This window comes from Scyliorhinus torazame, chromosome 15, assembly GCF_047496885.1.
Source record: "Scyliorhinus torazame isolate Kashiwa2021f chromosome 15, sScyTor2.1, whole genome shotgun sequence".
Classification (NCBI taxonomy): Eukaryota; Metazoa; Chordata; class Chondrichthyes; order Carcharhiniformes; family Scyliorhinidae; genus Scyliorhinus; species Scyliorhinus torazame.
In genome coordinates this window covers 192,095,842-192,116,185 of record NC_092721.1, presented here as the reverse complement: position 1 = coordinate 192,116,185, position 20,344 = coordinate 192,095,842, and the positions used below count along the sequence as shown (strand labels likewise).

The 20,344-nt window shown below is 41.2% G+C and overlaps 1 protein-coding gene across 2 annotated transcripts in view; it reads left to right on the top strand.

The window, feature by feature from the left end:
- The window catches only part of prkx (protein kinase X-linked), a 124,685-nt gene that overhangs the window by 74,179 nt on the left and 30,162 nt on the right, over positions 1–20,344 (top strand). For both annotated transcript variants that reach the window (XM_072477357.1, XM_072477356.1), the window contains exons 5-6: positions 3,551–3,646; positions 16,983–17,040. In XM_072477357.1, the coding sequence (XP_072333458.1) occupies positions 3,551–3,646; positions 16,983–17,040 (154 nt within the window). The remainder of the gene's footprint in view (positions 1–3,550; positions 3,647–16,982; positions 17,041–20,344) is intronic.

The following is a 20,344-nucleotide window of genomic DNA, read 5'->3' as shown; positions in this document are numbered from 1 at the left end:
TAAAGTCCAACAGGTTTGTTTCAAATTACTAACTTTCGGAGCACTGCTCCTTCCTCAGGTGAAAGCAGTGCTCCGAAAGCTAGCGATTTGAAGCAAACCTGTTGGACTTTAACCTGGTGTTGTAAGACTTCTTACTGTGCTCGTCCCAGTCCAACGCCGGCATCTCCACATCATCCACTCAGGTTCACAGAGGGCGAGGGCAATATTTATATCAGGTGCAGAGTTCAGCCAGTTCCTTTGTGCCATCTTCATGTTTGTGAGAATGGAAAATCCAACCTAGCACATGTAGGTCGTCGTCAAGGGCATGCTTGTTTTATTCAGCACTGGATACTCCTGGAAATACTTTTCACTGTACTTCAGTACACGTGACAATACTCCAAATCCAATCCAATCCGAGATGCTACTCCAGAATGCTCTGAGCTTCATGGACTTTTGCCATGTTTTTAATGTGCTATCACGGGTCAGGTACAGCAGCGTAGTCTTTCATTTTCAGTCAGCTGTAAGTTAATAAATGGCTCTGTGGTGTCAACCTCAAATGAAACTTTTCACCCACCACTTTTCTTTCAAAATCTGAAACTTAACTCATTTGCCAGTATTTCCTGCATATAACACAAATGGGTTTTGCATCCTTATTTATATTGGCACAATTAACAAAAGCATACCTTAAGAAAATATCTTTATACTGCTTTGTTCCTGAGTTAAGTTTCTTCTTGGTAGACTGTTGACCAGAGACCCTGAAGCTTTGTACAGGGTTAACACTAGCACTGCTCTGTCCTGCTGTGAACTCTCCTGAGCAGTTCTCTCCAGATTCAGTTGCGCGATCCTGGCCAGAAGATACATTGTGTCTCTGGCCGTCTCTTACTTGTAAGAAACAATCCATCTTCGCAGTTCCCTTGCCTTGCTTGCCAGCAGCTAGAAAATGGCAGAAGCTTTCCTGTGATTTGGTGCCAAAAGCACATACACTTTGTGCAGGGTGCTTGACCTGCTCACTGCTGCCACCTCTGGCGAGAAAACTGCATACAGCTTCATTTCCTTCTCAGTTAATAAAATAAATAATAAAAAAAATTATTGTCACAAGTAGGCTTCAAATGAAGTTACTGCGAAAAGCCCCGAGTCGTCACATTCCAGTGCCTGTTCGGGGAGGCTGGTACGGGAATTGAACCGTGCTGCTGGCCTGCTTTGATCTACTTTCAAAGCCAGCGATTTAGCCCTGTGCTAAACCAGGCCCTAAAAGGCGGCAGCGGCTGCCATTCTCAATAAAATTGCCGGTAGCGGCTGTTGGACCCTTCTCGTGTAATCGGGACCACCGCGGGAACGGGGTAGCAGATCAATCCACGACCCTCCCGACACCCACCCGCAGGTCACGAGCTGCACTTTGAAAAACCTTGCAGTAAGATACGATGTGGTAAAGAATCACGCTATATAAAATTATAACCTTTATTAGTGGCACAAGTAGGCTTACATGAACACTGCAATGAAGTTACTGTGAAAATCCCCAAGTTGCCACACTCCGGCGCCTGTTCCGGTACACTGAGGGAGAATTCAGAATGTCCAAATTACCTAATAGCATATCTTTATACAATACCATAAAACATAGGAGCAGAAGTAGGCCATTCGGCCCTTTGAGTCTTCTCCGCCATTTAATGAGATCATCACTGGTCGGATAATCCTCAACTCCACTTTCCTGCCTTAGTTCCTTACCACTTTAAAATCTGTCTATCTCAGCCTTAAACATACTTACCAACACAGCCTCTGCAGCCCTCTATGGTAAGGAATTCCACAGATTTGCTACCCTCAGAGAGAAGAAATTATAGATTGTTACAAATGACCTAGCTCTGAATCATGGTTTCTTAAAACCCATACCACCGTGACAAATAACAGGTAATATCAATAACCATGTCTAGTAATTAAGGAAATAAATATGTTGGGTTTGGATATACAGCCTTCCAGTCCTGGGGAATAGCTATTTGCTCGTCATATTGATGACCAGCCAGTTCGATCTAAGTGCTTTCCCCAGAGCACATGGTTTTGGTGCAGATTTCATATTTTGGAGTTCCTGAGTGCTTGGATTTGATTTGTTAGTAATAGCTTTGACATTTCCTTGATTCCACTGCTATGAAAATTATGGTCATCAGACAATTCTTCTCTATTTCGAACCTCCAAAGAATGAAGCTGCTGATCCTTTTTGCTTTCTCATTTCAACAGTAATTCTGCAATTTTCATTTAAAACAAATCTGCAACGCGTGTACTTACATGGTGTAAGTTGGTCTACACTGAAATCTGGGACAGTGTATGCACTATAAGGTTTGGCTATAATTTAGCTTGAAGCGCTTAATTTTGCAGGACAGATGTTTTGTTTTAAGGTGAGAAGTGTCTGTGTTGAGAAATCAGTATTTCCCACGTTCTGCACAAAGTGGGTGCATGGCACACTCTCGGGTCAAGTGTAGTGGAAAAACTTGTGCATTTTAAACCCACTATATTTTGTTCCCAAAATGGTGGAAGGACCGAAAACCAGCAGACATCAATTTAAATTGCAGGACGAGAGGGAAAAGGCAGGAAGCGTGGCACTAAGTCAAAGAGGTGGCACACACATGATAGAATAGAATTTGACATTAGATCGAATAGAATTCCTACAATGCAGGAGGCCATTCGGCCCATCGGGTCTGCCCTCTGAAAGAGCACCTTACCTAGGCCCTGAGCTGGCAGCTGGTTAAACCATGATCCTTGTGTCATGGAAGGTTGAACAGTTGTGCAGATTGTTACCCATTATTCACCAATTTGCCTTCAATTCCCTTGTGTCTGTTCAAGCACCCATGATCCATAGGTACTACAGATATCATTCCTGTTTACGTCATTCAAAATATTTTCCCTATCATAATTAGTTCTTAATGATGCCCACATGGCTTTCTAGCAGTGTCCAGATTCTGAATTAACCGTGCTATGTCTTGGACAGTGTTTAACTGGTTGTTCTGAATCCTTGTGATGGGCCGAATGGCAGCCTTCTATGCTGTAACCATTCTATGATTCTAAACTGTACCTTTAAATCCCAATCTCAATTTGGTCTTGACTTCTGAGGAATGCTTTAACACAAGTGAGACATTTTCACTTCTTAATCCACATTTCCTTACAACTTTTGTGAATGAGGTGAATGAGAATCTGAAGTTGTGAAGATTTATTGGCATTTTGTTCTGTGGTCTTCTCAGTTTAGTGACAGATTTTCCAAACGCATTTCAGTCTGTCGATTTACAGATGGCACAGAGACCGGGAGAAGAGACATTATTTCCAAGCAGCCAAAATTAAAAGATCATGTTTTCATTAAGTTGCCAGTAACCAGTATTGGAAGAAGTGATAAATGTTCATAAAACAGTAACTTCTTTCATAAACCTGCTTTGCTATTCAATGGGGAAGTAAACTGGGTGAAGTGCAAAGCAGGTTGCTGATTCGCTCTCAACCTCTGTTGTACTGCTACTGAAAACCCTTTGGTGTTTCGGAGGTAACATACTTTGAGAAACTTTCTTTCAATCCACGCTTTGTGTGATTTCTTTCACAGATACCCACCATTTTTTGATGACAACCCTTTTGGTATTTACCAAAAGATTCTTGCTGGAAAGTTGGACTTCCCAAGACACCTTGATTTCTATGTGAAGTAAGTTTAATTCAACCCGTCAATGATTGGGATATTGCAAAAGAATGAGTCAATCAGATTATTCCAAGATTATCCATCGAAAGAATAATTTCGTGGCATGCAGTTGTTAACTAACTCCTGATTTTCACCTCCAGTATTTTGTCTGGAAGTTAATTAATTGTATTGATTACCTTGTCTATGGAAACTTCCTCGCCTTAATTCTCCGTTTGTTGCTTATTGCTTTGAAACTGTTTTCCCTTGCTCTGTTCTCACAATTTATCTTCTGGGTCTTGCTAAAAAATGACTTAATTTTGCTGTTGTTTTTTTTCTGGCTCCGCCAAACCTTTCACTCGTCTGTCTTTGACCTGCTGTGTTCGTTACCCCCCACCATCCCCCATTTCCTGAAACACTCACTCATGCATTTCTCACTTCCATATTCAGCTGTTCCAATGCTCTCCTGATCTATGAACGCAGGCCGATACAATTTTGTTGCCTGTATTCTATCTTACAGCAGGCCCTAAACAGCCTCTCTTTGCTGACTGGCAACAAGTCCTGGTTCAGCAATCCTCCAATTTAAAATTCTTATCTCCCTTTGCCCCTCCCTAATGAATCATCTCCAGCCCTAGATTTTCTGCATACGCTTCGGGCTGGATTTTTTTGGGCCGAAAGAACTCTGCTGCACAGCCATGACATGCTGCGAGCGAGCTAAACAGGCTGATAGTGGGACTGAAGTCCCAGTTTCGTGAACTGCCAGCTAATCTGAACTGAGTTGTGGACGATGCAGGTACTGAAAACAGGCCCAGGAGGAAGTCAGCCATGGCCTCAGCACCCAAGTAATGTGTCTCAACTAGCTCCTATCCTGTTGTAAGTGACAGCAAATCCATAGCACAATGTTGATGACAGTTGGGCATAAATTAAATTTCATTACTAATGGAGGGGAAGGTGTCTTGTAAAAAATGTTGGAACAGTGAGGGTTAGAACAGATTTTTTTCAAGCAACTTCATCTGGCCTGGGTTGCATATGACATGGGACACAATTCACATTAGTTACCTCATGTGTAAGAAACCCAAGTTTTTGATCCATATATTGCAACTGTACTTTTGAGTTAAGATATTTGAACAGCTCCATCATTTATTTTAGTACCAAATTCTTATTAACTTGTTCAGGGGAAAATTAATAATTCTGGTTAATTGATGCACTGACAACTCACTAATTCATCAAACCTATGGTACAACGTTGTATTTATGGTCTGCTATTGCAGTCCAGAATGGCAGTATTGCATGGTTCTAAAAAAAATAAGGGAAGCCATTCAACCTCTTTTGATTAATTCACCCAAAGTGAGACTAAAGTTCCTTTCTCTTGCAGTATCCTTTTGTTTCTAAATGATTTCAGGGTTTTCACCTCCAATACTTTATCTGGAAGTCCATTCCATGTTTCACAGTCTGTGGGAAAACAGTTTCTTGATATTCGCCCCAAATTTGCTTTTTGTTAGTTTAAACCTATGACCTTTGTCCTACTCTCAGATAAATGTTTTACATTTCTAGATTTACCTTTTCAACACCAAATACAACTGTGGGCAACTATTCCTAATATGTTCTAAAAAGCAGCATGCTAAATGAAAATCAATTTTCCTTTGGAAAACCAGAGTAAGGGTAGGTTATCATAGAATTTAGGGCAGAAGGAGGCCATTCAGCCCATCGAGTCTGCACCGGCCCTTGGAAAGAGCATCCCATTTAAGCCCACACCTGCACCCTGTCACTGTAACCCAGTAACGCCACCTAACCCTTTTTGGACACTAAGGGCAATTTAGCATGGCCAATCCACCTACCCTACACATCTTTGGACTATGGGAGGAAACCGGAGCACCCGGAGGAAACCCACGCAGACACTGGAAGAACGTGCAGACTCCGCACAGACAGTGACACAAGCGGGAATCGAACCCGGGACCCTGGAGCTGTGAAGCAACAGTGCTAACTACTATGCTACCGTGCTGCCCATAATGTCCCTGAACTATAATTGTTATATTAAATATCTATTGTCTGCCTTGAACCTAACTGGTCCAAAAATCCTCGAAACTTGTTAACTCTTAGCAGCTTGCCTCCAACTTGTTGCTTCCCATTTACTGCTTCCCTATCCTGGCTCTCCCATTAGCTGCTTCCCTTTACCGACCTTCTCACTTGCGACTTTTCTCCTCCCACCCTCTCTCTCATGGCTTCTCTCTTCCCATTAGCTTACCGCTTCTCTCTTCCCCGTTCCCCTCTTCTGTTCCTCTCGCAGTCCGTCTCTCAGAGGCAGAGACGGGGGGTCAGGATAGAGCATGTGAATGGTTGAATGAGATAGGAATGATGAGAAGTTGAGATTGAGGAGCAGAAAGGTGAGATGGAGTTGGGGGAGTTGAGCAGGGTGGCTGAGGAGGGCAGTAGAGTTTTGGAGGAGATGAGCAGCAAAGAAGGGGTTTGGGGAGATGGTGAGTGAGAGGTCGAGGAGAGAAGCAGCATGGTTAAGGGAGGAGAAAGCTATGAGTAGGGGGTTAAGGGAGAGATGCGTCAATAGGGGTTTTGACAGGGTAAGAAACTATGAGATAGGATTTGGGGGAGTTAAGTGGCAACGAGGATGTCGGTGGATGTGTGTGGCACAAGTGAGGAGTTGTGGGGGGGGGGTGTTAAGCAAAGAGCAGGGGGGTCATAACACCGTATGAAATAGGAACAGGAGTAGGCCGTTCGGCCCCTCGAGCCTGTTCCGCTATTCAATAGGATCGTAGCTGATCTAACATTCCTCACGTCCACTTTCCTGTCTGTCCCCCGTAACCCTTTATTCCCTTATTGATCAATAATCTATCAATCTCAGCCTTAAATACACACAAGGACTTTGTCTCCACAGCTCTCTGTGGCAAAGAGTTCCACAGACGCTCAACCTGAGAAAAGAAATCTCTTCTCTTCTCAGTCTTAAATAGGCACCCTTTTATTCTGAGACAATGGCCTTCGCTCCCAGATTCACCCATGAGGAGAAACAGCCTCTCAGCATTTACCCTGTCAAACCCCCTAAGAATCCTATATGTTTCAATGAGATCACCTCTCGTCTGTCTAAGTTCCTATGAGTAGAGTCCCAACCTGTGTAACCTTTGCTCAGAAGACAATCCCTCCATACCGGGGAGCATCCTAGTGAACCTCTTATGAACCACCTCCAATGAAATAATATCTTTCCTTAAATAAGGGGACCAAAACTGCTCACAGTACTGCAGATATGGTCTCAGCAGTACCTTGTACAGTTGCAGCAAGACTTCCCTACGCTTAAACTCCAACCCCGTTGAAATAAGGGGCAACATTCCATTAGCGTTCCTGATTATCTGCTGGAACTGTGTGCTAGCTTTGTGTTTCGTGCACATATACCCCCAAGTCCCTTTGTGTTGCAGCTTTCTGCAGTTTTCCTTCATTTAAACAATACTGTGTTCTTTTCCTCGCCCTTTCAAAATGAACAACGTCATATTTTCCTACATTATGCCCCATTTGCCAATTTTGTGCGCACTTAATTTATCAATATCTCTTTGTAAACTGTTTTTATCACTCTAGCAAGTGGCCTTTCCACCTGTTTTTGTGTTGTCTGAAAATGTGGCTACGGTTCAATCGCTTCCTTCCAAGGTTCTCACTCTCAATCTGAATAATAAATTCCATCAATTTATGATCACTACTTTCAAGGGAATCTTTTACCCTGAGGTAATTTATTAAACCTGCCTCATTACCCATTACCAGATCCAAGATAGCCTGTTCCCTGGTTGGTTCCATGACATGTTACCCCTGGAAACTATCCCTAATGCACTATGAATTTGTTGTCATAGCTACCTTTTCCAACTTGATTAACCTAGTCAACATGAAGATTAAAGTCACCCATAATTATTGCTGTATTATTACATTCTCCTATTATTTGTTGATTTGTACCTTTTCCTACAATGTGGCTACTATTTGGGGTTCTATACAGTACTCCTATCAATGTCTTCTTTTCCTTGCTGTTTTTTGCCTCCACCCAATGGACTCTACATAATCCGAGTCTAGATCGTCTCTCACAGCCGTCCTCATTTAATTTCTTATTTAGAGTGCCACCCCACCACTTTTTCCTTCCCTCCCTTTCTTCTGATGGGTCAAATATCCTTGAATGTTAAATTCCCAGTTTTGATCTCTTTGTAACTATGTCTCAGTAATGGCTATGAGATCAATATCCATTTACTTGTATTTGCACTATCAGATCGTCTACCTTATTCGGAATGCTTCATGCATTAAGATACAAAGTGTTAGGGGTGAAAATATTCACACGAAGGCATGAATATAAGTTTTTTAAAAAGCAGGTTATTATGTCAGAATTCTGGGAGAGAAGGCCTATGAGACTCCACAGTCTACGACAGCACCTTTTCTCACTCGAGCTAAAGCTCACGCGGGTTAATATACAGATTCAAGGGGCGGAATTAGTTGTATCCTCATTTACATACAATCAATCAACTATATTCGCATCACACTTATTACATGCAGTCAATCAATTTTCCTCGCATCCCAGTTATCACATATATGGTTAAAGTGGGCGTTGTCTTACCTGCCCCTAACTTCATACAGAAGTCATTCAAAACTAACAATGATGTGTCCTGTCTACAGCTGTAGACCTTGAGCTTTATCAATGATACATTGCATGTCTTGTTCTATAAAGCTGTTATCAGCGGCTGTTGGGATACTCCCGATACATACCCACAGTTTGGGTCTCATGAGACAGTTTACAGGGAATGTGGCTTGTTCAGCCATTTTGTGTCATTAATATCACAAAATAGCTAACAGCCATTTTGTGTCTTTTCTGATATTAACAGCATTGTGTATACACTATCTATTTCTACAAATTGCCTCTTCTAAACAGGCATCTAAGCCAATGAGTACTTTTTGTTTCATCAGAACTATTCAAAAGTAATCTGGGAGCACAAATGTAGTTACAGGGCCACTTATAATTTATATCATAGTCCAGTATCACAAAATGCCCTCCAACAGAAAGCCTTTCGACTTGCCTTTTTGCCATTTTTAATCTTCCTAACTTTTCTTTGTACTGTGGCTCTATTTGCCTTTCGCCCTTGAGGAGTTAAGTTGCAAGCGAGAGGGTCAGCAAGCGAGATGGTCAGCAAGCGAAGCAAACGGCTTGTGGGAGTTAAGTCACAAGCTTGGCATATCAGGGAATTAAGCGGGGATGGGTCGGCTGGTGAAGCAGGGTGCATCCAAAGAGGGAAGCAGCAAGCTGCCGGGAAAGGATATGGCAAGTGGGAGGGTTGTTTGAGGGGGGGGGGGGGGGAGGAGAGGCGGGCAGGACTGACGAGCAGGGGTTTAAGAAATGAAACAGAAGGGTTAGTGAAGCAGCAGTTTGTTTTTGCAAGATTGAACATGTGCAGGAATTACAATTAAAATGGAGCTATTGAAATGAATATAGAATTATTGGGGAAATGTCCAAATTTATAAGCCATGCTACAATGAAAAGGTTTGAATGAGTTTTAAATGGCGAAAACCTGTCCATGATCATCTCTTTCACCACACATCAGTGGCGAAATGCCTGAGCTTCTCCAGTCTTTTCCATTCATTCCAAAGTATCTTGAGAGAAGAACATAAAATATATGTTTCCATTAAAAGAAAAAGCTTTTACACTGTTGTAACGTATAAGGCTTTTGTGTGGAGAAAAACACCATGAAGGACTGTTGTTGCCCTTTATAAGAATCCATTTAGAAGACTGCTGCCTTGTGTAAAACCATAGGCATTCATATGGCCCTCTTGTGGCTTTGTCAAATTCTGATTGCTCCAGGCAAGAAAACGTAGATGCTATTTTTCCTCAATGCCGTTCGAAGTTTTGCAGCCCTAATTGCTGAAACCAAGTTGAAGATTTTATTTTTGGCCTCGTCTACAAGGCTTGGCACTCCAAAATTGGAGTAATCTGACTAAAACAGAGATTAAAATTTTAGGATGTAGAATCAATTTTCTCCACCACCTTTATTTACAAGATGCGTCAAATATCTACCATTGACAAGTTAGCCAGCAGTTCCAAATGCTTGCATACCTATATAATGAATCATATTTGATTTGCTAGTTTTTATGAAATCTTTTTCACAGACATTTTAGATGCCATTAAATTGAACTCCTCCAGGTGTTAAAACAACTATCCTAACATATTAGCAAGGAAGTTAGTTTGAGCCGCTGAAGCTTGATGGAACAATTCTTCAGCCAAACGACAGCCATCGCGATGCCTTTAAGATTTAACTATTAAACAGTAAATGTAAGATGATAAATATTTAGTTGAAGGTCTAGTTTAATTTCAGATGTCACCAAAGCTGAGGAAGAGAAAGGGTGTAGTGATCAGATGAAATTGAACACGGACAAAAAAATCCTGAAGTATCTGAAAAGGATTAAGTGGTGCCTGTAAAGACCAAGTTAGAACAAGAGATGGTCAAGTAATCACGGAGAAGTGTGGTCGCATGTTTCACTGATAAAAGGCTGTTGCTGCTTGTAGCTACTCCGACCAGGAGGTCTGCTACCTTGGTATGTCACGCCTGTCTGTCTGTCTTCCACCATCCTCAGACATCCACTGCAGCTTGTCTGCAACCTCTTATGATGTCTGTCATCCAACTATGCCCAGGTTGACCCCTCTTTCTGCTGCCCTCTACTTTGCCCTCTGGAAGAGATCTCTGCTGCTTTTCAGCTCTGATCAAAAGGTCAAAATATTCTGGATGTCACTTTTTAGATTTATTTTTGTCTTGCCATTTCAAGTACCTCTTCATTTGTCGCCTTGTCTGTGCATGTAATTTTAAGCATATGCCTTAGCACTCCCATTTCAATATATTTCAACTAATCATGGTTCTATTTTCTCCCACAGGCTGTGGGGCATTGAGATATTTTTTAAATCTCAAAATGAAGTGATTTATGACTATTCTCTTGAATTTTCTTTTACCTTCTGAATTTCCCTCTACGTATCGCTCCTGAAGATACTGAGATGTATATTCAGGGTTTGTATGAGAGTTATCAATGGGCTATTTTGCTATCAAAACTGAACAGGACCCTGCCCCAGTGAAGTTGCTGGAAAGATCTGCAGAATTCATAAGAGTTCAACATTCCTATATTTGGCTCAATGCAGCCAAGGTATCAAACTCTGGAACCTCTGATCCTTAATGTTGAACCAAACCGATGCATTTAAGGGAAAGCTAGATAATGAGAGAGAGAAGGGAATGGAGCAGGGCTTTCCAAATTGTGGATATTAAGCTCTCGGGAAGCAATGGCTACTGCGGACCTCCAACCAAGTGTTAACAGCAGCAAGGCCCCTTTTAATCCTTACATTTTTTAAATTGTGGCCATGGTCCAACTAGCTGATCTTTCAAGCCTGATTCCTCCTCCACAAGACAGTGAAAGATTTTTTTTTTTCAGAAATCCCTGACATCACAGCTCTGCCCCACCCCCCGCCCACACAAACTTCTCTGTCCCCACCCACCCCCACTGCTCTCTTAGTCCTCATCGAGGGGCCATTTAATCTTCAAGCCTCAAAATGGGGTCACAGAGGGGAAATGTTTTGGGCAGCACTGGAATAGAGGGTAATGTCAATAGTTAGATGGGAAAGAATGAGAGGAGGCTCGAATGGGGCAGGAATACAGACAGGTATTGGGCCAAATGGTGATTTACAGTTGATACAATCTACCTAATAAGTTAAGCAGGGCACACTAAGGAAGCATCATTATTGGGAAAGTGTAATATGTGATCAAATCGGACCATGATTAACTAAGCTTTAAAATAGCTATTTAACAGATTGTGGCCATCTGCATACCTGAAAAAAACCAATTGCCTGTAAACGTTTCCGAAATGTGCTTTAAATTACTTTCATATGTAGGTTTTGAAACTGATGGGCTGTGACGATGTTACAAAGGTGTTATAAAAATAAACCATCTTATTTGACTGCTGTCTGATAAGGAATGTGTACAACATCGTGACTAGCAAAAAAACTGCTTTAAAACAATAATTTCAGGTTTAGAAAATGTATCTACTCATTGTAAAAACTCGTTGCAGCTTAAAAAGCAGTGTTTTGCACAATCAAGTGAAAGAATACTGGTAATAGAGGAGAAGATTGCCTATTTATTCTTTTGTAGTGAATTTTACATCTGATTTTTAAACACATTTAAAGCTATTAATGAACATTGAAAACAGATAACTAAAGTTTATACTTTTAAAGATACTGATTTTTTTTCCACTAATTTGACTTCTACTATTCAGTGCAAAACTATTACACAAGTTACACATTTAAATTAATAAAAGTTATTAATTCAATCTAATTGGTTCAGATGCCTAAAATACCACTGAAAGATTTGCTGAGTTAATGGGATTGAATGAACTCCTCTACAAGGTTTTTTTTTATTGTGGTGCTTTTCCACCCATATCTGTACATATTGAACTAATTACCCAGCGCCTTTAAAAAAAAGTTTTTAAAAAATTATTGCAAAAGATTTTATCAATCACCAATTGTAGCAAATTAGTCCAGATCTACTAATAACTATGAATTATAGTGCTTACTTTGAGATTGTGGCCAGCAGTAACCCTTGAAGGTGGAAGGACCAGATGAGAAAGTTACTGAGGTATAAATAGAGGCAATGAGTACAAAACCAAAGAAAGTTATGGCGAACCTTTTGTAAAACATCAGTTTGAACTCAATTGGTGTATTTTATCCAATTCTGGCACCACAGTTTAGGAAGTATGTGACAGCATTGGAGAGGGTGCAGAAAAGATTTACAAAAGTGCTTCCAGGGATGAGGTACTAAAGTTATGTGGACAGATTAGAAAATAGAAGGTTGAGAGGAGATTTGATAGAGATATTCAAGATTATGGGGAAATGGGAGCGAACCTGTTCCCACTGATGAAAGGATCAAGAAGCAGAGGACACCAATATAGGGGTGAATGGCAAAAGAACCAAAGGTAAAATGTTGAGAAATATTTACACATTTGAGTGGTTATGATCTGGAATGCACTGCCTGAAACTGTGGTGGAGGGAAGATTCAATTGGGCTTTCAAAAAGGAATTGGATTCGTATCTAAAAATAAAAGATTTGCATGACTAAAGGGATGGTGGTATGACGTCGTCATTCATCTCATTGCTGTTTTTAAAAAATTCACTTTTATGGGATGTGGGTGTCGTTGGGGAGGCCAGCATTTATTGCCCATCCCCAATTGCCCTTGAGAAGGTGGTGGATTTTACAGTGAAGGAAAGGCAGCTACAAGATGGTGGTATTTCCAGGTATAATCTGTAATCTTTATTAGTGTCACAAGTAGGCTTACATTAACACTGCAATTAAGTTACCGTGAAAATCCCCTAGTTGCCACACTGTGGTGCCTGTTCTGGTACACAGAGGGAGAATTCAGAATGTCCAATTCACCTAACAAGTGTGTCTTTCAGTTTGGGTCACTGTCTGTGCGGAGTCTGCACATTCTCCCCTTGTCTGTGTGGGTTTCCCCCAGGTACTCCAGTTTCCTCCCACATGTCCCGAAAGATGTGCTTGTTAAGCAAATTGGACATTCTGAATTCTCCCTCTGTGTACCCGAACAGGTGCCGGAATATGGCGACTAGGGGCTTTTCACAGTAACTTCATTGCAGTGTTAATGTAAGCCTACTTGTGACAATAAAGATTATTATTATAAAAAAAGGGCAGTCTCCTTGCCTCGAGTTCAGCTCTTTTGTCCATGTTTCAACCAAGGCTGTTTGGGGGGTGGTTCCTTGAGAATGGCCATACTTAGCAATCATTTGCTGTAAAACACTTTAGAACATCTTAAGGACATGAAAGCAACTATATACAAACTTATATGGGAATTAAATTATCGAAACTAATCATTTCGCATTGGAAATTTTGAATCTTTATGGTAACTACAACATACTCAAGCTATCTAGCGCTTTGAGATCCAATGGTGTCTCACCTCAGCAATTAGGTACAGTGGTACGATTTTCTAATTTAAATTTGTAGATTTTTTTTTAGCTTTTGCTTATCAATATGAGGGATGTCAGTGCTTGGGTAGATTACCTTTGTGCCCAGTTTATTCAGCACTTCATAATAGTACAATTGACTTGTAGGTAAAGTCTGTGTCTTACCTAACCATAGTTATTAGCACATTCAGGGGGAGGTTACAGTGTGCATTTGCAACTAATATACATTAAGATCGTCTTGTTGATCTATCTGTGATTGGGTGGGCATAGGTCAAACTTGTTTGTTTTGGTAGCACACGGGTGCCAGATAAGATTCGTCCTTCAGGGAAACAAAACAAAAGTACATATTTTATGCAATCACTGTACAGTAATTGTACAATACTACAAGGCAGACATTGGTACATTAGGGTAGTTGTTATATTGTAGGTTAAGGTAGTTTGTTATAATGTCTCCCTGTATTTTCTTTCTCCTTTCATAAAGTTTGAAGATAGAGATAAAATATCATTATTTATTTTGAGTGTTTGCTTGAATATTTAGATCGACATGCTAGGTAGAGAATATTGGTTGTTTCAAATTTCACATTCCTCAGAAGTGGTAATGTACAGGTATGCAATAATGTCCAAAAAATCCAATTTCTGAAAGAAGAACCAGAAAAAAGCTCTTTTATTGGCCATTTTGGCACCCGATTCATCCAACTAAAAGTTCCTAAATTTGAAAAAAAGGTTATCACCACAATATTATGTTGTAAAAAAACACAAAAAATAAACTCCCCTATAAACTTTCACATCCCTGTTTCAATGCTTCAAACTATATTCATCACTATTATTTTGGTGGTGGGAAATCCAACACAATGTGACATAATCTTAAAGTTAGAGCTGAATCCATGAGGCGGGACTTCAATAAGTACTTCTCACAAAGCCGAATAGTGATCTGGAACTCTTCCTCTCTCCTCTACCTCCTGAAGAGGCTGTGGATACTGGGTCAATTGAAAATTTCGCGCATAATTCAGTCTCATTGTGTGGTGGGACAAGATTGAATGGCCTAATCCTGTTCCTGCTGCCTCGGGTTGAAAATTGTTTCCGCAACCCATTTCAAGGGTTTAGATCGTGGGCAGTCTTTGGATTGTAATAGTTTTGGAGTCTGCTAGGGGCTGGTTTACCACACTGAGCTAAATCGCTGGCTTTGAAAACAGACCAAGGCAGGCCAGCAGCACGGCTCAATTCCCGTACCAGCCTCCCCGAACAGGCGCTGGAATGTGGCGACTAGGGGCTTTTCACAGTAACTTCATTTGAAGCCTACTTGTGCCAATAAGCGGTTTTCATTTTCATATTGAAAATTGACACGTTTTTGGCTGATCTGCATCTTTACTTTTCTCTCTCGTTTATATCTTGGAATAACATAAGACCATAAGAAATAGGAACAGGAGTTGTCATCTCGGCCTGTTGAGCCTTCTCCGCCAGTCAATAGGATCATAGCTGACATTCCTCATGTCCACTTTCCTGTCTGTTCTCGTAACCCTTGATTCACTTACTGATCAAGAATCTATCGATCTCGGTCTTAAATAGACACAAGGACTCTGTCCCCAAAGCTCTCTGTGGCAAGAAGTTCCAAGGACTCTCGACCCTCTTGCGAGAAAAAATTCCTCCTCATCTCCGTTTTCAATTGCCATCCCTTTGTTCTGAGACTGCACTCCGGTCCTGGACTCTTTCATGAGGGGAGTCATCTCTGCCTTCACCCTGCCAAGCCCCCTAAGAATCCTATCTATCTATTTTGAAAAATCCAGTTAGACAGTTACATGGGCAGGGTGGGTATAGAGGGATATGGGCCAAATGCGGGCAAGTGAGAGAAACTGGGTGGCATGAACAAGCTGGGCCAAAGAGCCTGTTTCCATGCTGTAAACATCTATGACTCTATATAAGACCATAAGACATAGGAGCAGAATTAGGCCACTGGGCCCATGAATCTTCTCCGCCATTCAATCATGACTGATATTTTCCTCATCCCCATTCTCCTGCCTCCTCCCCATAACCCCTGATCCCCTTATTAATGAAGAAATTGAGATCATCACTCATTCTTCTAAATTCCAATGAGTAGAATCCCTACCGGATTAACCTTTGCTCAGAAGACAATCCATCCATCCCTCAGGGCAGCACGGTAGCATTGTGGATAGCACAATTGCTTCACAGCTCCAGGGTCCCAGGTTCGATTCCGGCTTGGGTCACTCTCTGTGCGGAGTCTGCACATCCTCCCCTTGTGTGCGTGGGTTTCCTCCGGGTGCTCCGGTTTCCTCCCACAGTCCAAAGATGTGCCGGTTAGGTGGATTGGCCATGATAAATTGCCCTTTGTGTCCAAAATTGCCCTTAGTGTTGGGTGGGGTTACTGGGTTATGGGGATAGGGTGGAGGTTTGACCTTGGGTAGGGTGCTCTTTCCAAGAGCCGGTGCAGACTCGATGGGCTGAATACTCGGGATCATCCTTGTGAGCATTCTCTGAACTGCCTCCAATGAAATAATATTGTTCCTTAAATAGGGGGACCAAAACTGCTCTCAGTGCTCCATATATGGTCTCATCAGTCCCTTGTACAGTTGCAGTAAGACTTCCCGACTCATACTCCAACCCTGTTGAAATAAGGGCCAACATTCCATTAGCCTTCCTGATTATCTGCTGTACCTGTGTGCTAGTTTTCTGTGTTTCGTGCACATATACCCACAAGTCCCTTTGTGTTTCAGCTTTATGCTTTTTGTCAATTTAAATAATACTGTTGTTTTGTTCTGTCTTTCAAAATGAACAACTTCACATTTTCCCACATTCCCAACTTTTTGCCCACTTAACCTATCAATATCTCTTTGCAAACTATTTGTATCACTCTCACAACTTGCCTTTCCACCTATTTTGTGTCGTCTGCAAATATGGCTACAGACCATTCAGTTCCTTCCTCCAAGTCATTAATATATATTGTAAACAGTTGTGGTTCCAGCACTGATCCCTGTGGAATCTCACTGGTTACAGGTCGCCAACCTGAAAAAGAATCCCTTATCCTCACTCAGTGTTTCCTGACCATTAGCCAATTCTCTATCTGTGCCTCCAACACCATGGGCTCTTATGACTTCACCTTTTGTGACATACCTTGTCGAACCACGACCAATGACCCAAGAGATCTGGCGAGATATGGAAATAACATATTTAGCTGTACTAAAACTACAAAATACTTCAAATCGTGTGCTATCCTTTCACTTGTTTAAAAAGTCTGTATTTTGGATAACATTTCATGATCTGTGACATGTCAATTATGCTATTTTAGGAAACATTAATGGACTTCTATTCTGTTTATAGATGTTCAAATGAGATCTATTACTATATGGGGAAAATATTTCTGACATGTGGCTCTTTCTGTTTTAGAGACCTCATAAAAAAGCTTCTAGTTATTGACCGGACAAGACGATTAGGGAATATGAAGGTAAGTAACAAATATATAGATATAAACCACCAAACAACATTGGCTTCATCATTGAAATTTCAGATATGGAAGTTATGTAATTGATGTTAACCATGCTGAGTGGTTCCCCTATTCCTTAGAATGAATGTATTTTTAAAACCATTCACTGTCTTTAATTGTAGGTAAGCATTAATACTGTTTCAGGAAACTGCATTTTCTGAATTCACACAAGAAACTTGCTGTTTAACTTTATTTCTGCTTTCAAATGCTTCTTAAAACCGCTGTACATAGTGAGCTGGGAGCAGATGATTTGAGCGGAACTCTCTGATACATTCCCCCCTCAGCTCGCATGCTTCCTCCATCCAGCAATACATCCGGTCAGGTCAAGGATGCTGCCTACAGCTGATACTTTGTCACAACACTATCTGGGGGGCACATTGGTTAGCACTGCAGTCTCATGGCGCAGAGGTCCCAGGTTCGATCCCGGCTCTGGGTCACTGTCCGTGTGGAGTTTGCACATTCCCCCGTGTGTGCGTGGGTTTCACCCCATAACACACAGATGTGCAAGGTAGGTGGATTGAGCACACTAAATTGCTCCTTAATTGGAAAAAATGAATTGGGTACACTAAATTTATTTTTTAAAAAGAGCAACACTACCTAACCAGAAATTCGTGCAAGTGCAGCAAGTTCTTTCCAGCAATATTTTATACTCACTGTGCTGAACATCTGTCCAGAACCATGAACCACAGAAAAATGAGGAAGATTGAACAGATGTTTCGATTTGTGTGTTCAACTTGAGAATGGAAAATTAACCAGAATTCACAACCGTTTTAAATCTACTGTTGCTGCAATCTAATATGATGATTCCAAAGTAGGAGAATGTCAGTGACATTCAAGCAATCAGCACAAAAGTTGCAGAATGAGTTAGACAAAATATGCAACTGGTTAGAACAGTGGGGTATAAAATAGACAAATGAAAAATATTATACACTGAAAAGAAAAATAAGCAAGGCATTTAATGAAGAGTGAAGTTGAAAAGACTTGGAATCTTTGGAGGCTCAGTGCAGATCCAAGCCATATAGCGCAGCAATTTAATACACCCAGCATTATGTTAGGCGAAAAGTTAAAACAGTAGGAATGCAAGTCAGAGAAAGTCCTGAACTATGTTTGACTTTGGTTCAACCATATTTTGACTGCTATGTCACATTCTAGTTTCCTAGCCACAATGAAAAAAGTGCAGAAAAAGTCACTAAACTGGTGCCTAGGTCATGGAGTTCTCAATAAGGAAATGCTGGGTAAATCTGGGATCTTCTACCTTGGAAGGAGATGTTTAGCACAGGGTTAAATCGCTGGCTTTCAAAGCAGACCAATGCAGGCCAACAGCACGGTTCAATTCCCGTACCAGCCTCCCCGAACAGGCGCCGGAATATGGCGACTAGGGACTTTTTACAGTAACTTGATTTGAAGTCTACTTGTGACAATAAGCGATTTTCATTTCATTTCAAAAGGGGGTCTTCTGGAGATATGCAGTACTGGAAAAGCTTCAAGCTATGGACTTTCTTCTGGGAAACGTCATAGGGATGAATGAACTAAATTAGCTTAACTTGATAGCAATCTTACCGTTCAGATGTACATTCAAGCAGAAATCCAGGATTAAGCTAATAATTATAGGCAGACAATTCAGTGCATTACTGAGGGAGTGGGCTTTTTGATGGGGGCCTGACTGTTTAGGCAGTCATGAGTTCTCATGGTACTTTCCCAAGAAGAGCAGAGTTCTAATATCCTGGTCAACATTCATCCCTCAACCAAAATCAAAAAACAGATTAATAGGTTAATCATATTGTTCTGTGGACTAAGTAATTCATTGAATGTGCAGCACATTGGAATGCCCTGAGAAATTAAAGGTACCATATAAATGCAGGGTTATTCTTTTGTTTGTTCCTCCCTATCTCCTGGTGATGATCTCAGCCAGAGTAAGGCCCAGTAGAGAAAGTTTTAGTTCACCCAATTGTACTGGAATTAGGGTCTACCTAGATTTTTGAAAGATATTCAGTTTACACACATGAAGTTTCCACCTAGTCAATGCTTTATTTTTCTTTATAATGTTGCATAGTTAAAAGTTGCCCTACCAGTTATATTGCATTGCACTTTAGTGCTCTGTCTGCTGTTTGGTATCTCAAGTTCATAAGATACAGGGGCAGGATTAGGCCATTCGGCCCATCGAGTCTGCTCCGCCATTCTATCATGTTTGATATTTTCCTCATCTGCTACCTATGATGCTGCAGACCAAGAGCTGGATTGCGAAATCAGCCAGAGCATCTCCTCCCTAGAACATATGACCTAGGAGCAGGAGTGGGCAATTTAGTATCCCGAGCCTAAACACCCTAAAAGTGATCACGTCTGATCCCATCCTGGCCTCAACTCCACCGTCCTGCCTGTTCTCCGTAACCCTTCAACCTGTTACCAATTAAAATTAAATTGCCCGATTAAAAATCTGCCTAACTCTGACCTCAATCTCAATCCTGTCTGGTTTAGTGAAATAAAAGTGGGGCTTAGATACAGCAGAGGGAGGGAAGATCAGCTGAATGCATGTTTTATTTATTTATTCAAGAGACCAGTGCCCTTCCAGAAAATTGCACAATCTCAAATTCCAGCTTTTATAGATTGTCAAGTGCCTTGTAACAAATGAACTCCACTAAACTAAGCAATATTATGTTTGTGCTTGTGCTATTTGTTTCAATAAAAATGTTGAAACATACTTGTGCCCAATGAATAGCAACTTGCATTTATTTAACATCTTTAACTGCAACACCTTTAATGTAGAAAAACACCCCAGTGAGCCTCCCAGAAGCATGAGGAAAATAGACACCAAGGCAAAGGAGAGATTAGGAGCAGTGATGCAAATCATTGTCAAAGAAGTGAGTTTTAATGAGGATCTCTAAGATGGAGAGGATGAGGGGTAGAGGGATGGAATTTCTGAAGGCTTTCAGGGCAAGTGGAAATAGGATGCACAAGTAGCTAGAGTCATGCAAACAGTTTGGAGAGAATGTGGGACAAGGATTTTCGATATGAGGAATTAAAGGGCTAGGTGCCAATGAAGGTCCACAGCAAGGGTGGTGGGTGGGGAAGTAGTTAGGGAGCGGAGGTGGCGACGAAATGGGCTGAATTGAGCAGTGTAGCTTTCAATGTTCTAATGGTTATAACATTGAAAGAACAAAAGACCAACAAGGAGTACCATCAGTTCAGCAAATCGTAAAGGAATGCATGAAAGATTTTTTCGAAAGTTGAGTGGTTGTGCCTAAGCACCACCAGACAGAAAAAAATA